The sequence below is a fragment of the Scyliorhinus canicula genome, chromosome 7, assembly GCF_902713615.1.
Source record: "Scyliorhinus canicula chromosome 7, sScyCan1.1, whole genome shotgun sequence".
NCBI lineage: Eukaryota > Metazoa > Chordata > Chondrichthyes > Carcharhiniformes > Scyliorhinidae > Scyliorhinus > Scyliorhinus canicula.
The window spans coordinates 116,892,190-116,908,674 of record NC_052152.1 but is presented as its reverse complement, the minus strand read 5'-3'; the positions used below and the strand labels follow the sequence as shown (position 1 = coordinate 116,908,674).

The following is a 16,485-nucleotide window of genomic DNA, read 5'->3' as shown; positions in this document are numbered from 1 at the left end:
CTAACGTTTAGAGTCTGGATGATGAAGCTGGAGAGAACTGGAAATAGGATCAGATTTATACCGTTGTGTGTGTTGGGGGGGTGGGTGGGGAAGTGGTGGCATGGAGCAATGGAACTGGATAAGGAGACAGCGATAGGTGGAGATTGACAAGGTGTCATGGACAAAAAGACAAAGGAAATGTAAATGGTGATGATGATGACAAAGAAGGGCGCTAATAGTGGCACATTGAGATCAGAATGTGTTAATGGCAGAACAAAAGTAAGCTGTGCCAAAGGACAGCCCAGAACAGGGAACAGGTGGCCCTCGTGGGATGGGGAGGGGGGTGGAGGGGAGACAATGGTGAGGGGAAAACGGATCGATGGAAGAAATGAAAATAAATTGATAGAAATAAAAAGGGGGTGAAGGTGAAGTTCACTGTCTGAAATTTTTGAACTCGATGTTAAATCCGGAAGGCTGTACATGCCTAATCAGAAGATGAGGTGCTGCTCCTCCAGTTTGGGTTTGGCTTCACTGGAAAATTGCAGTAGGCCAAGGACGGACATGTGGACATAAGACCAGGACGGTGAGCTGAAATGGCAAGCGACAGGAAGTCTGGGTCCTGCTTGCGGAAAGACTGAAAGTTTTCTGTAAAGAGGTCACCCCAACTGCGTTTAGTCTCTTCAATGTAGAGTCGACCATAGTGAGAGCAGCAAATGCAATAGATCAGATTGAAGGAGGTGCACGTGAAGCGCTGCCTCACCTGAAAAGAATGTTTTGACCCTTGGATAGTGAGCAGGGAGGAGGTAAAAGGCGTCATTCTCTGGCATTGTTACGTTCTCGCTCAAGCGTAACGAGGTTGGTGAATAGCGGGAGAGGCCAAAAACGAGATCCGCGCCAGGCGGCAAACAGTTTGCGATGCAACCGGCCCGCCTCCATAAGTGAAATCGGGATCTAGCCGTAGTGTGGCGACAAACCAATTATCACCACTTAAACCCCTTTTCCATACAATTAACGAGAGCGACCCCATATCCAATGGCCTCACGTCATTCAGTGGCCTCCTCAGCAAGTGCTCACAATACCTCTGATTAGTACTCCTTGTTAAAAACCTGAACCTGGCCCAAGGGTTTCTGCGGGGGGCTGAGGAGGTGAGTAGCCATCGTTGCTCACAGGCAAAGAGCCTTGGGGTGCTGGGCATGCCACCTAGTTCTCAGTGGCAGGTGGGGGACCCTCCTCGAGGTGGGCCGCCAAGGCGGATGAGGGTGGAGGCATTGGGTGGGGGGGGGGGCAACTGCTCACGGCATCACCATACCAACCCCTGGATCATGTGTACCCGTTCCAGGGGAACCCTCAACCCTACCTATCTGCCCCACCAACCACCCATATCCCCCACTGACTGCTGAGGCCTTTGGTTGCGCGGCTGAAGGCTATTGCTGATCGGGAATTGGCAATTGTGGTTAAGTGAGCGCTTCACAGATGCCAAACAGATTCCTGTGGGTGGGCGGGCCACATAGCATGTGGGATTCATTGCCTAGCAACTCAATCACACCCTGATGCCCGGACACTGCTTGAACACGGTGGGAGGCAACACCATACAGGCAACATCCGAACGCCCAGGGGATAGGATACAGATCCGGGGACATGTCCACGGCGGGAGTTTGGGTGAGCACCACGGGGAGGGGGGGGAATGCCCGGAGAGATGGGCAAAGGGTCCAGAGGTAGGTCTGCATTGTGGAAGAAAGTGACAGAGGCATCGTAATGGTTGTGCAAAAAGGTGTTTAATATGCTGTACAATACCCCACCCCCGATAGTGCTGTCCCCCCAAACCCCCACTGCCCCGATACCACCAGCTCCCCATGGCGGCCCATCCCCGGCTGCGCTCTCTCTCTCCCCCCCCCCCCCCCACACACCCCGGTTACCTCCCCAGCCTACGCCCCCAGCGCGGGGCAGCATGCCCAGTGCCCCCGGGCTTTTTGCGCGAGCGAAGATGGCTGCTCACCTCCTCGATTCCCCACAGCAGCCCATCCGCAGGTTCACATTTTGCTGGGGAGGCCGCAGAATCACGTGAGGTCGTTGGATATGGTTAGCATCATTAACTGTATGGAAATAGAGCTTAAGTGGTGATGCTTGGCTTCTCGCCACGTTATGGTGGGATCCCGATTTTGTCTATGGGAACGGAACGGTTGCATCGCAAACGGCTTGGCAACGGCGCAGTTCTTGTTTTTCACCTCTCCAACTATTTACTGGCCTCGTTTCGCTTGAGCGAGAGCACAACGAGGCAGGAGAATCACATCTTATATGTTTGGATCAAGTCGCCTCTTACTCTTCTAAACTCCACTCGATACAAACGTAACCTGTCGTAAATTTCCACATAAGACCACACCCATTCCAGGTATCAGGGCCGGCTCAAGGCACCGGCAACTCGGGCAGTCGCCCGGGGCGCCATGTGCTAGGGGGCGCCAGAGACTCGGGTCCCGCGCATGCGCAGTTGGGCCGGTGCCAACCAGCGCATGCGCGGTGGCCGCCCTCCCCCGCGGTGGCCGCCCTCCCCCCGCGGTCCGCTCCCCCCCGCCCCCCCCCCCTCGGTCCCCCCCCCGCGGGTCCGCCCCCCCCCGCCCCCCCGCCCCCCCCCCCCCCCCCCCCCCCCCCCGGCCCTGCGCCCCCCCCTCTCGGCCCCGCCCCCTCTCGCCCCCCCCTCTCGGGCCCCCCCTCTCGGCCCCGCCCCCCCTCTCGGCCCCCCCCCTCTCGGCCCCGCCCCCCCCCCCTCTCGGCCCCCCACCCCCCCCTCTCGCTCCCCCCCCCCCCCCCCCCCCCCCCCCCAGGGCGCCGAAGTTCAGCTTGCCCGGGGCGCCAGCAACCCTAGGGCCGGCGCTGCCAGGTATTAGTCTGGGAAACCTTCTCTGAACTGCTTCTAATGCATTTACATCTTTCCTTGAATAAGGTGACTGCACATAAAACGTGAAGTTGAAAGTAGGATGAAAAGTCACAAAGGAATCATGTGTTACAAATAGAGAAAATTTCACATTACCTCTTTGTATTTTTGCATTATTACATGTTTCAAAGTGGACAAGAATATTCCAGCAACTGGAATATTTTTATTAGTTTAATACTCGGATTGTTTTATTATGATGGTTTGGGTTGCAAATATTAAAGAACAAATATTGGCCCAAGGTGTTTGGAATTCACCAAAACAAATATCCGACCTTGCAGCCTATCAATTAACTTGAACATCACGTGGGATGTATGGTGGAATGAATGGTGGAAGCCACATTCAAATTAGAAACCAAGGTTTAAAACTCATTATCACTCCTCTAGAATGAGATCATATATTTGAGTGCTAGATATGGTTTTAAAACATTACCATTTTCTTCTGCTGGCCATTTAATTGGGTTTCAATTTTCCTCTTTTCTACCGTCATCGCATTCATCTGGTCCAGTCGACATGTGTATTGTCTGGTGAAATCTGTAAGCTCAGCTTGCAACTCCAAGATTTTCTCCTACATTGGGGCAAAATGTACAAACCAATGATGCATTACTGTTCTCGAATGGTGCGTGCTTCATGATTATTCAGACAGCCGTCACTTTGTGGTAAAATTACTTTTTAAATGCACGGTTCTGAAGTACAAAAACAACCCTCTAATATTGTACCTGTTGATTTTGTTGCATAATTCAGTCTATACTTTCAATTGCTAAAAAAATAAATGAAACTTTCCTGGTTTGTGTGCTCTCGCACTCATAGAATCCCTACAGTGCAGAAGGAGGCCATTCAGCCCATCGAATCTGCACCGACCCTTCAAACGACCACGCTACCTAGGCACAATCCTCTGACCTATTCAGCGCCCCCACCCGAAGGGGCAATATAGCATGACAAATCCACCTAACCTGCACAAATTTGGACTGTGGGAAGGAATCGGAGCACCCGGAGGAAACCCATGCAGACACGGGAAGAAAGTGCAAACTCCACACAGTCACCCGAGGTCAGAATTGAACCCGGGTCCATGGCGCTGTGGGCAGCAATGCTAACTACTGTGACACTGTGCTGCCCCATTCACCCCAGATCCATATGGATTTATTGTCCATACACCACTCCCACCCAACAAAGTTCTTTGCAATTCTCTATTTTAATGTTGTTGCCCACACTGGCTACTTCCTGGTTCACCTTCTGCCCTGGATCTGTTCTGTTTTCTGTGTGTGTCGTATTCCTAAACAAGGTTCACGTTTTGTTCATGCTGTTATTCTCAAGTTGGCTGAGGATTGCGAGCTCAGTTGGAGGTACTGAGGATTTGAGAAGGGGCAGGGGGGTTCCCTGCTGACTGTGGGGGACCATGGGGATTGAGGATGAAGGATTGGCTGCACTGGGGAAGTAGGACCCTGCGGGGGCCGTGTGGAGAATGAGATGTGAAAGGGTGTCTTACCTTGATCAGATTAGATCCTGGCGATAGGTTGGCGGCATTGGCATTTTTGACTGCCTCTCTCGACTTTGACTGATGTGTCTTGGAACCCATTGCTCCCCCACTGGGAAGAGGACCCCCTTCCTGCTAGTCTCTTATTCAATCACCCCCGCTGCCTGATGTAATCCTGTATTATTCAAAAGCAGTTTGCAGTTTCAGCCCGATATTGCTGGCTGTTTCCATTCATGATACAAAACACCTCACCACGAAGTACTCCAGGTCCTCATGTATGGGACACATTTCTGGACATTTTGCCATCTAACTTATCAAACTGCCTATTGCTCATGTGTTTCATACTGTTGACTCTTCCATTTAATTCCAAATCTGAGGCAACAATAACCACTGCTGACTCCTGCGACCAGCTGTAGAACACCACCACTCAGCTAAAGAATGCCCTATGTGCAAACGGCCCCTGATATGTTTCTATACAGCACAGCTAAGAGAAGGAAGGTTGATTACACTCGATCAGAAAGAGATCAGCTCTTTGGGAATATGTTGTTTCCTTACGGAGTTGAAAAATTGTCTCTTTACCTGTATACAAAAGTACAGAAATTGACCAATTCACCCTGGTTCTTTGCTTGTTTTTTAAATTCTGGGCAACATCTTTTTATTTGCACTTCTGAAAGCTCAGACTAGTTACGATATCTGAAGCTAACTATCAAGGCTTTCCAACACTGAGCTTTGCACAACAGCAGCGTGCTCCAGCAAGTGTAGGTTTTCTTCATGGTCTGTATCATTTTTTGCACATAAATGGAGAACTGTTCAACTCACTAAAATTAACTAGTATTTATTTAAAATCTCAAAGATAGTAAATATGTCCCATAAAGTGCTTCACAGATTAAATTTGGCAAGGAGCCACTGAAGATGATATATGGTGCAGGTTACAGAGTCAGGGAAAAGCAGAGATGGAGGATTTAACACAAGGACGAACATTTGAAAATGGAGACATTGCCTGAAAGGGAGCTAACTAAGGTCAGCAAACGTAGGGGTGAAGTGTCATGATTTCTGGTCATGGGCGGCATGGTGGCACAGTGGTTAGTATCATAGAATTTACAGTGGAGAAGGAGGCCATTCGGCCCATCGAGTCTGCACCGGCTCTTGGAAAGAGCACCCTACCTAAGGTCAACACCTCCACCCTATCCCCATAACCCAGTAACCCCACCCAACACTATCGGTAATTTTGGACACAAAGGGCAATTTATCATGGCCAATCCACCTAACCTGCACATCTTTGGACTGTGGGAGGAAACTGGAGCACCCAGAGGAAACCCACGCACACACGGGGAGGATGTGCAGACTCCGCACAGACAGTGACCCAAGCCGGAATCCAACCTGGGACCCTGGAGCTGTGAAGCGATTGTGCTATCCACAATGCTACCGCGCTGCTGCCTACAGTGTTGAGGGCCCGGGTTCAATCCCGGCCTCGAGTCACTGTCTGTGTGGGATTTGCACATTCTCCCCATGTCTGCATGGGTTTCACCCCCACAACCCAAAGATGTGCAGGTTAGGTGGATTGCCCACACTAAATTGCCCCTTAATTGGAAAAAAGTTATTGGGTGCTCTAAATTTAAAAAAATGACCTCTGGTCAAATTTCCATTGGGATCCTCTGTGCCAATTGTACCAAATATAAAATGCATTCCATGGTTAAACAACAACTGATCACCACCTCAATAGTTCCCTTCACAGTAAACTTGACAACCAATTAATACCCTATGTCATTACTTACATCGTTACGTTTGACTCTTCTTTTGAATCGTGTTTCATTGCCACCAATCTTTTCTTTCAGCTCCTCCAGGGTCATGTTCACTGACAGAGTTTGCAACGCTTCCAGATCGACCACACGACCAAACTTGCGGATCATTTCTTGATAACAGACGTCTTCCAATTCTGTAATAACACAACCTCGGCTGTAGTTTTCAAATGTGTACTATGATTATTCTGCCAACATCCGTCAACAAGAAATCTAAAATTAAAAAATGGTATGGCTGGAGATCCTTGTGCCATGTGATCATTGTGAGTCAGACATCACACTGAGACAGCTTTTGGTGACTGGCTCAAATCAGAACGGAGGAGAAAAGCAGCAAGAAAAGAACCAATGAGAGAGGCAGCAATCAAATGGGCTCTATTGGTCTGGGTGGTGTTGAACGTTGAGTCTTATTACTTCCACTTATCAGTCCAAACCTGAATGCTATCCAAGGCTTGCTGCATGAAGGCATACAGACTTCTTCATCATGAAAGAGGTCAAGAATACTTCTGTTGCGTGGGTGGATTGGACAAGTTGGGGTTGTTCTTTTTACAGCAGAGAAGGTTGAGTAAAGAGTTGAGGGAATCTTTATAGAGTAAATGGAGTGAAACTATTTCCAGTGCTGGAGGACTGTAAAATCAGAATACAGATTTACAAAGGAATCCATGAGGAAATGCTGTTTTACACAATGGGAGGTTAGGGTCTGGAATAATAATAATAATAATGATAATCTTTATTAGTGTCACAAGTGAGCTTACATTAACACTGTAATGAAGTTACTGTGAAAATCCCCTGGTCACCACACTCCGGCTCCTGTTCGGGTACGCTGAGGGAGAATTCAGAACATCAAATAATGCACTTCCTGGGAGTGTGGAGAAGATCGTGTCAATTATACCTCCCATAGAATCACAGAATTTACAGTACAGAAGGAGGCTATTCGGTCCATCGAGTCTGCACCGGTCCCTGGAAAGAGCACCCCACTTAAGTCCACACCTGCACCCTATCCCCGTAACCCAGTAACCCCACCCAGCCCTCTTTGGACACTAAGGGCAAATTAGCATGGCCAATCCACCTAACCTTCACATCTTTGGACTGTGGGAGGAACCGGAGCACCCGGAGGAAACCCATGCAGACACAGGGAGAACGTGCAGACTCCGCGCAGACAGTGACCCAAGCGGGAATCAAACCTGGGACCCTAGAGCTGTAAAGCAACAGTGCTAACCATTATGCTACCGTGCCACCCTGAAAAGAGAATTGAATAAGCACCTGAACAGAAGAAAGATTCAGGGCTATGGGGAAATGGCAAGGAATAGGATTGCTGAGTTGCTCTTGTCAGATGGGAAATTATAGGTCGGTTAGCCTGACTCCGATCATTGGTAAGATTTTAGAGTCCATTATTAAAGATGAAATGGCGAAGTACTTGGAAGTGCATGATAAAATAGGACTGAGTCAGCATGGTTTCGTCAAGGGGAGGTCATGACTGACAAATGCATTCAAAGGATCGTATTGCATCTTTGATTTTGTCTATATATATGTTTCTGGAACCCATCTCTTCATTCACCTGAGGAAGGAGCAGTGTTCCCAAAGCTAGTGATTCAAAACAAATCTGTTGGACTTTAACCTGGTGTTGTAAGTCTTCTTACTGTGCTCACCCCAGTCCAACGCCAGCATCTCCATTTCAAATCAGTTAGAGTTCTTTGAGGAGGTAACAAGGAAGTCAGACAAAGGAGAATCAGTGGACGTGATTTATTTAGATTTCCAGAAGGCCTTTGACAAGATGCCACACAGGAGACCGTTAAATAAGTTAAGAACCCATGGTGCTAAGTGTAAGATCCTGGCATGGATAGAGGATTGGCTGACTGGCAGAAGGCAGAGAGATGGGATAAAGGGCTCTTTTTCAGGTTGGGAGCTGGTGACTAATGGTATGCCTCAGGGGTCTGTGATGGGACCACATTTTTTCACAATAATATATTAATGATCTGGAAGAAGGAACTGAAGGCACTGTTGCTAAGTTTGCAGATGATACAAAGATGTGTCGAGGGACAGGTAGTATTGAGGAAGCAGGGGGCTGCAGAAGGACTTGGACAGGCTAGAAGAGTGGGCAAAGAAGTGGCAAATGAAATACAATGTGGAAAAGTGTGAGGTTATGCACTTTGGAAGGAGGAATGGAGGCATAGACTATTTTCTAAATGGGGACATGCTTAGGATATCAGAAACTTGGGAGTACTTGTTCACGATTCTCTTAAGGTTAACGTCCAGGTTTAGACGGCAGTTACGAAGGCAAATGCAATGTTAACATTCATGTTGAGAGGGCTAGAATACTAGAGCAGGGATGTATTTCTCAGGCTTATTAAGGCTGTCGTCAGACCCCATTTGGAGTATTGTGAGCAGTTTTGGGCCCCATATCTAAGGAAGGATGTGCTGGCCGTGGAAAGGGTCCAGATGAGGTTCACAAGAATGATCCTTGGAATGAAGAGCTTGTCCTATGAGGAAGGGTTGAGGACTCTGGGTCTGTACACGTTGCAGAGTTTAGAAGGATGATGGGGGATTTTAGTGAAACTTACAGAAAACTGCGAGGCCTGGATAGAGTGGACGTGGAGAGGATGTATCCAGTTATAGTTAAAACTAGAAGCAGAGGACACAATCTCAGATTAAAGGGACACTCCTTTAAAACAGAGATGAGGAGGAATTTCTTCAGCCAGAGGGTGGTGAATCTGTGGAACTCTGCCGCAGAAGGCGGTGGAGGCCAAATCACTGAGTGTCTTTAAGACAGAGATAGATAGGTTCTTGATTAATAAGGGGATCAGGGGTTATGGGGTGAAGGCAGGAGAATGGGGATGAGAAAAATGTCAGCCATGATTGAATGGCGGAGCAGACTCGATGGGCCGAGTGGCCTATTTCTGCTCCTATGTCTAATGGTAAACAGCAAGCAGATAATGAAAGGGCCAAATGGCCTCCTTCGGGAGTGTAAACATTTTATGATTCTGTTGTCGGGCATTTGGAATACTGTGAGCAGTTCTGGCATCGCACCGACAAGATACATCGGTGTTGGAGAGATTGCAACATAGATTTATCAGATACCTGGGCTCCAAGGGATAATCTACTTGGGATGGGGAGGGCAGAGATAAAATTAACTCGGGTTGTATTCCCTGGAGTTTATATGGCTAAGAGGGAAATTTCATTGAAATTTTCAACATATGAAGGGGACTAAGTGGATTAGGAGAAACTATTTGCACTAGTTAGATAGTCGACCCAAGAGGCAGAGCTAAACATTAGGGGCAAAATTGTCTGTTTAGGAGATTATGTTATCCCACTGGAGCTGAAGTATGGGTATCACAGTAGCACAGTAGTTAGCACAGTTGCTTCACAGTGCCAGTGTCCCAGGTTCGATTCCCGGCTTGGGTCACTGTCTTTGCGGAGTCTGTGCATTTTAATCATGTTTGCGTGGATTTCCTCTGGGTGCTCCGGTTTCCTCCCACAGTTCCCTAAAGAAGTGCTTGTAAGGTGAATTGGGACATTCCTCACGGTTTATTTAAGGTGAATTTAGGACATTCTGAATTCTCTCTCTTTGTACCCCAACAGGTGCTGGAGTGTGGCGACTAGGGGATTTTCACAGTAACTTCATTGCAGTGTTAATGTAAGCCTACTTGTGACAATAAAGATTATTATTATAAAGTACACCTGATTTGCACTCTCACTGGGAGCTAATTTATGAATGGCGAGGATTGCAAAGGATTCCTGAAGGAATGCTGCTACTGGGCTGCCACTTTTAGTGGGTGGTCTGTTAACGAGGTCCCACGTCTGGTCAATCCTCCCTCCCCCATCCCCCGGATTTTCTGGGTTCCTTCCTCCCCCTAGTATGGGGTAGCCTTGACCCACCCCACCTCCTAGAGACCCCCCCTAAATAAGAGACCCGCCCTGAAGAGACACCTAAATAAAGAAACACGCTCACAGACATCCCTAAATAATGATATTCCCCAGAGACCCCCTAAATACAGAAATCTCACAGAGATGCCCTAAATATGGAGCCCCCGCCACCCCAGAAAAGAGACCACTGTTGGGAAGCCCGCCAGAAGAGGGACCCTCGTCTGGAAGTGAGAAAGCAGTTCAGAAAGAAACAATGAAAGAATTCATTGCTTTAACACTCACCTGGGCAGTACACTTGCTAGCTCAGTTCTTTATTCATCGAATTTCAGAAAAGGGCCAGAGAGGTCCAACCGAAACAAGGGAATAAATCCTTCTGAATAGTCGTGAGCGGCTGTATGGTCCAGACGCCGAGTGGCCAGACGGTTACTGCGAGTTGGAACAAGATATGCTGGGACACTCACCCGATGAGAAGCAAATGAAGGTCCAGGTGAAAGATAACAATTCCAATTAGGCGCAGGAAAAGCCAAAGGGAATTCCAGGCTTCTGGTTAACAGTCTTCAAGAAGGCCTATATACTCAGTAGCATTATATAGGAGTATGATGAGTCCATATTAAAGCAGCTACAAGATGTGAACATTAAATGTTCAGAGCAATAACCATTTTATTCCACCGAATAGGAGTCAATTTCCCAAACTCAAGACAATTTGCTAGTGATTTTATCAGATCCCTTTCGTGCTTTCTTCTGATGATGTACAAAATGTTGATTTATTATTCAGGTTGCCCTTCGTCTTTCGGAGGGTGGCGCAGTGGGTTAGCCCTGCTGCCTCACAGTGCCGAGATCTCAGGTTCGATCCCGGCTCTGGGTCACTATCTGTGTGGAGTTTGCACATTCTCTCTGTGTTTCCATGGGTTTTGCCCCCACAACCCAAAGATGTGCAGGGTAGCTGGATTGGCCACATTAAATTGCCCCTTAATTGGAAAAAATTAATTGGGTACTCTAAATTTATTTTTTTAAATGTTCAGAGCATATACCATTGAAGAGCTTCACTCAGGGGTTTACGTTTGAGCCAAATTAGTACTTTATAAATGAGGTAATTACGAAAGCTTTCTGGTTGGAATTGTGGCCTGAAATCACGGGATGAGCCGGGTGTCAGATTGACTGAAAGACAGGAAAAAAATGTTACAGTGAAGACCATTAAAATAAAGCCGAAGCATAATGGTCGGTGCACTCGCAAAACGGTTCCAAAAAATGTACCAAATGATTCATTCTTCAATTTGTTCTGTCCACCAGAAGCTCCGCAGCATGGAAGGTTAAATAAATGTTCTGGAATGAGACTTGTGCTGACTTTGAAATTGGTCGAATCCTGTGTGAAAACAGAATTCCATATGCAATGTTGTACTTTACAGGAGAAATCGTACTTTACTGGTGAAACTGACTCCGAAGATGAGTACATTGATGAATCCTATGAAAACTATACTAATGATGAAGTCAGCAAAGGTTTTGGATGATGAGCCGGAGCTGGACCAATATGAAATGCTAGTAAAGCTGTTTTGCGGGAAAGATGGCACACCAATTCTAGAGAAACTAGTTCCAGAAGCATTTGGGGAACCATCATAGCCCCATGAAGAAGTTCTGGTAGTGGATTCCCCGAGACATGAGGCCGTTCCACTGCAGGGGGAGTTCAAAGAGAAAATGATGGTATCCGTATGCAGTTCCACGGCAATGGGTGATACATACATCATAATCCAGGACAGGGATGAACCATGGCCTGCATCCGTATGCAGCTCCACAACGACAGCTGATTCTGAATCGGGATGCAGTTCCACTACGTTGGATGACACATACATACTATCACACGTTGAGGATGAATCCCCACCTGGGCTATCTGAAAAAGATGAGGTGTATGTAGTGACATTGACTGACGAGGAGCCATCACTTTGGGGGCTCAAGCACAAGATGAAGGCCTAGTGCCCAGTGCTGATGATGATAATCCTACCCAGATACCAGAATGTGAGGCGATCTAGACACATGAGAGAAATTCATCCCAGTTACCGGAGGATGAGGTTGCTGAAGGTGCCGCACAGTCCCTCGGAAGCGTGCTGACATGAGATGTCACTACAGACAACCCACAATGCACTGATTCCATGGCGCAGGCCAGCGACAAGATGGGTGCCACCAGAGCCAAACCAAAGCATTCAAAAGGTAGCTCGCAAAAAGGATCAACAGAGCGGTCACAAAATGGCACTGAAAACAAAAGAGAGGAAGAGAGGAGAGTGGGGGACACAAAGAGAGGAGACATCAACAATGTGACTGACAGGCCAGAGACGACGCAACAGACCAGCAGCAGAGAGCATTGCAAGAGCACACAGCAATGCAGCAGCTAACAGCACGAGCAAAGAAACGGAAGAAGCTGAAGACACCAGGATGGCCTGCACGAATACTGGGTGTCAAGGCGCATTGTCTAAAAAGGCTCAAACATAAAAGACCTTCATGGAAACCAGTTCTCAAAAAAGGTGGTAACAGTTCAGACGACCAGCGGGGTGATCTTGCGAGGGAGGCACAATGAACCGTGCACAAGGGACACACACCTAGCAGGCATATCATGTGTATGGACGCATTAGTTACATTTGTTTATACATAAGCCACATATGTAAAATAAAGATATTAATCATGTTTATATATAAAGATCAACATCTCCAAAGGAAGGGGGGTGTGGTGATATGCCCGTGAATAATATTGCACACACGCAGCAAAGCAACCTCCCACCAGCAGGTGGCATCAGACATCAGTCATGTAGCATCCGGCTACCGGCAAAAGGTTGTAAGGCGTACACCAGGACAGTCGCACCTAAAGGTAGTTCCAGAGAACCCAGTCTGTAATAGATCCTGTATTTTATCCTTCCACGTGTTAACTAATAAATCATCATTCCAAGTAAGTCATCAGCATTTCTGTATGTATCAAGGACAAGACAACATGGTGACTTCTGACAATAACCTTCCACTTTGCATATGCAGCAATTACCTGCTATTTCAGCTTCCATCCCAGCTTTGTCCCGCAGAAGCTGAACATGTTTCTGCCGCGCTTGTTTATACAGCTCTCGCTGCTCATCCTTTTCCACCTGCAGTTCTTTAATTCGCTTTTGCAGCAACATTAAAGCTGGATTGGTGAAAATCAGCCCAAGTACAAGGTCATTCGGCATGTCTCCATTGACAATGTACTCCACCTGCCATGACAAGAACAACTGTGCAGTATTCTCCAATTACTGAAAAACGTTGAGACAGAAACAAACCCTACAGTGGGTATAGTATTAGATTGCTAACGAATCTGGCACTGTTATAACCTGCCCAGATCCAATTGGTTACCCCATGACTCTTGAGGAATATGAGATCCCCTAATGAGGGGGAGCGGGGCAATCATTAACCTTTCAGCTGTATAAATAGAGCTGTCCAGTGTGGTACAGGCTGGAGAGAGAGAACCAGTAGTGAACTACTGGTGCTGTATAGATATTGTTGTAAATAAAAGTGACTGGGTGGGATTTACCAACCATCCCACCATGTGTTTTTTGGCAGGGGAGGTGGCCCGTCAGCGGCATATCTACCGGTCCCACCATTGTCAAAGGGATTTCCCATTGACAACACCCCTCATCTCCGGGAAACCCATTAGCCGGCGTGGGACTGGAATTTCCCACCTGCATGAACAACTGGTAAATCCTGCCCACTGTCTGTTTGACTGTACAAACTCGTGCTGGACTCTTCATGGTCCGCACAAAAAGGACAAAGACAAGCAACAACTTTTATTTATACAGGACCTTTAAAGTAATAAAACATCCCTGAGTGTATTATTAAAAAAATTCTGACATTGAGTTGCATTGGAGAGACAGGAAGTCAAAATCGGAGGTGAGAATGTGCCAGTCCAGCCAGGAATGTATTGGAACAGTTGAGTCTAGAGGTAGCAAAGGCAAGAGGGTATCAGCAGCAGATGATCTGAGATAGGGGTGAGGTCGGGTGATATTAGAGAGAGGTGAAAATGGGCAGTCTTAATGATGATACCAATATGTGGTTGCAACTCATCTTGGTGTGAAATGTGACAACAATCTTGGGTTAATATCAGACTGTTGCCTGTGAGAGAGATAGAGTAGATTGCTGGGAACAGAGTTTGGTGTGGGGATCATAAACAATGACTCATCGTGTACTGGGTGTCAGATAAGCAATCTGATAATTTTGCAAGATTGGAGGAGTCAAGGGAGATGGTGGTGAGGTAGAGAGTAGGTGTTGTCAATGTACATGTGAAAACTAATATTGTGCCTTCAGGTGATGCCCCCAAGGGGCAGAATGTAGATGTGAAATAGGAGGGGCCACCAGAGGTACAAGAGAAGTGAAGCCATTGCAAGTGATTCTGTGGCTTTGAATAGAAAGATAAGAATGGAATCTGGCGAGAATAGTCCCACCCAGTTGGACAACAGTGGAGAGACTTTGGAGGAGGATGGTATGGTCACCCTGTCGAAGGCTGCAGATAGCTTGAGAAGGACGAGACAGGAAAATTTACCTTCACATAGGATGTCATTTGTGACTATGATTTAAGATTCTCCGGAATGCCCATCAATTAGGGAATGTGCAATTTTGCATCTAATCTTGTGTAATGAGAAAGGATTAATTGACAACTGTAGTAAACAGGTTTCTCGAGAAGAGTCACCATAATTTGATGGCATTTTACATTGAGTTTTGAAATGACTTAGCCGTGGCTGAAACCGAGGTCTTAAAGTGAAACATAGCCATGACATAGATATGACAGGCAAATTGGGAAACTACATTTGAATACATTTACATCTACGTCAGATGTTATTATTATGGTAGATAAGCAATTGCTAGCATTTAAAGATTTAACACATTATTTGCACCAAATATATTTTCCTCAAGGCAAAAGAAACCCCACAGTAAAAATGGTTCCAATGTGGCGACCAAGAAGCATTAAAATCAAGGCAAGAGGCTTCTCTCTTGCCAAGGAAATCAGTAAGCCTGAGGACTGGGAGCGTTTGAGAATTCAGCAAAAGAGGAGCAGGAAATTGATAAGGAAAGATGAGAGTAAACTGGCAAGTGACATAAAAGAGATTGTAACTGTTTCCATGGGTAGGTAAATAGGTAGAGATTAGATGGTCCATTGGAGGCAGAGACAGATAAAATTGTACCGGGGAAAAAGAAACGACGGAGACATTAAACAAATACTTTGTATCTGTCTTAACTGTAGACGACAAAAGCATTCGGGAAATAATGGCGAACCAGCATTTGTTGTTTTAATTAAGGTATGTTCGTTTTTTCACATAGGAATTGGAAAATAAGAGGAATGAAGCCTTACTACGACTGCACAGGGTATTGGTAAGGTCACACCATTGCCATTGTTCTTCTTGTCCTCATCTGCTCAAGATGACTGTCCAAATGTTAGTAGGTATGCTCTCAATGTGCTGCAAGAATAGGTAGCCAATATCAAAATGAAAATGAGTGCATGATGTTATGCTATCTTTCTCTTGGAGCCTGCACGTTTGTTTGCAATGAATGGCTTTTAAAATATTGTTTTCTAACAAAGCAGTTTAAATCCACCTTTTTACCTGATGGAGTTTCAAAGGAACAACCACATACAGCTCATTCAGTTTCTGCTGCTTCTCTCGTTGCAATACTTCCAGGTCTTTCTTCGCAGATTTTACAGTTCCTTCGATAAGTTTTACCTGCGGTAACAGTGCAATTACATAGTTATCTGGACCACCAGGAAAATAAGAACAAAAGGCTCTTTGATGCTGCTCTGCCTTTCAGTAAACTCATGGCTGATCTTCCACCTTAATACCATTCTCCTGCATTATTCCCGTATTCCTGAATATCCAAAGTACCATCCTCTGCATTAGGTATACTTGATCACGGAGCATCCGCAACTCTCTGGAATACAGAATTCTAAAGATTCGCAACCTTTTGAGTGAAGAAATTTCTTATTTCAATCGGAAATATCCAACCCCTTACTCTGAGATGATGAGTTCTGGCTTTCACAACCAGGGGATCATTTTCTCAGCAACTACACTGCAAGGCCCTTAAGAATTTTATAGAAAGAAAAGAAATAGAAGCAGAAGTATTGTGTATCAAAGAATACATTCCTGCTGCGTCACGTGATGTGTAGTGACATCAGCAGAGTGTTTGCATGGACTTTGGGCTTATTAGCATCTTTGACTATATGGGCAACACCTCTTAATAAACCTCTCATCATGTTTTACAGGAATCCAGAGTGTGGACACCTCCTTACCTTTTCTCTTTGCAACAACAAAGAAATATAACAAGAAGTCAGTCATGTGGCTCCTTGAGCCTGCTCCACTATTCAATAAGATAATGGCTTATCTGACTGTGGTCTTAACTCCACTTTGCTGTCTGTCCCCCATACCCCTCGACTCCCTCGTCCATCAAACATCTG

At 46.4% G+C, this 16,485-nt stretch overlaps 1 protein-coding gene across 1 annotated transcript in view; it reads right to left on the bottom strand.

Moving 5' to 3' along the window:
• LOC119969120 (cilia- and flagella-associated protein 44) overlaps window positions 1-16,485 on the bottom strand; it is a 338,226-nt gene that overhangs the window by 2,611 nt on the left and 319,130 nt on the right. Inside the window, exons 29-32 of the mRNA XM_038802337.1 lie at window positions 15,641-15,757; window positions 13,060-13,261; window positions 6,154-6,314; window positions 3,338-3,472 (exon numbers count right to left, since the gene is read on the bottom strand). Of these exons, the coding sequence (XP_038658265.1) occupies window positions 3,338-3,472; window positions 6,154-6,314; window positions 13,060-13,261; window positions 15,641-15,757 (615 nt within the window). The remainder of the gene's footprint in view (window positions 1-3,337; window positions 3,473-6,153; window positions 6,315-13,059; window positions 13,262-15,640; window positions 15,758-16,485) is intronic.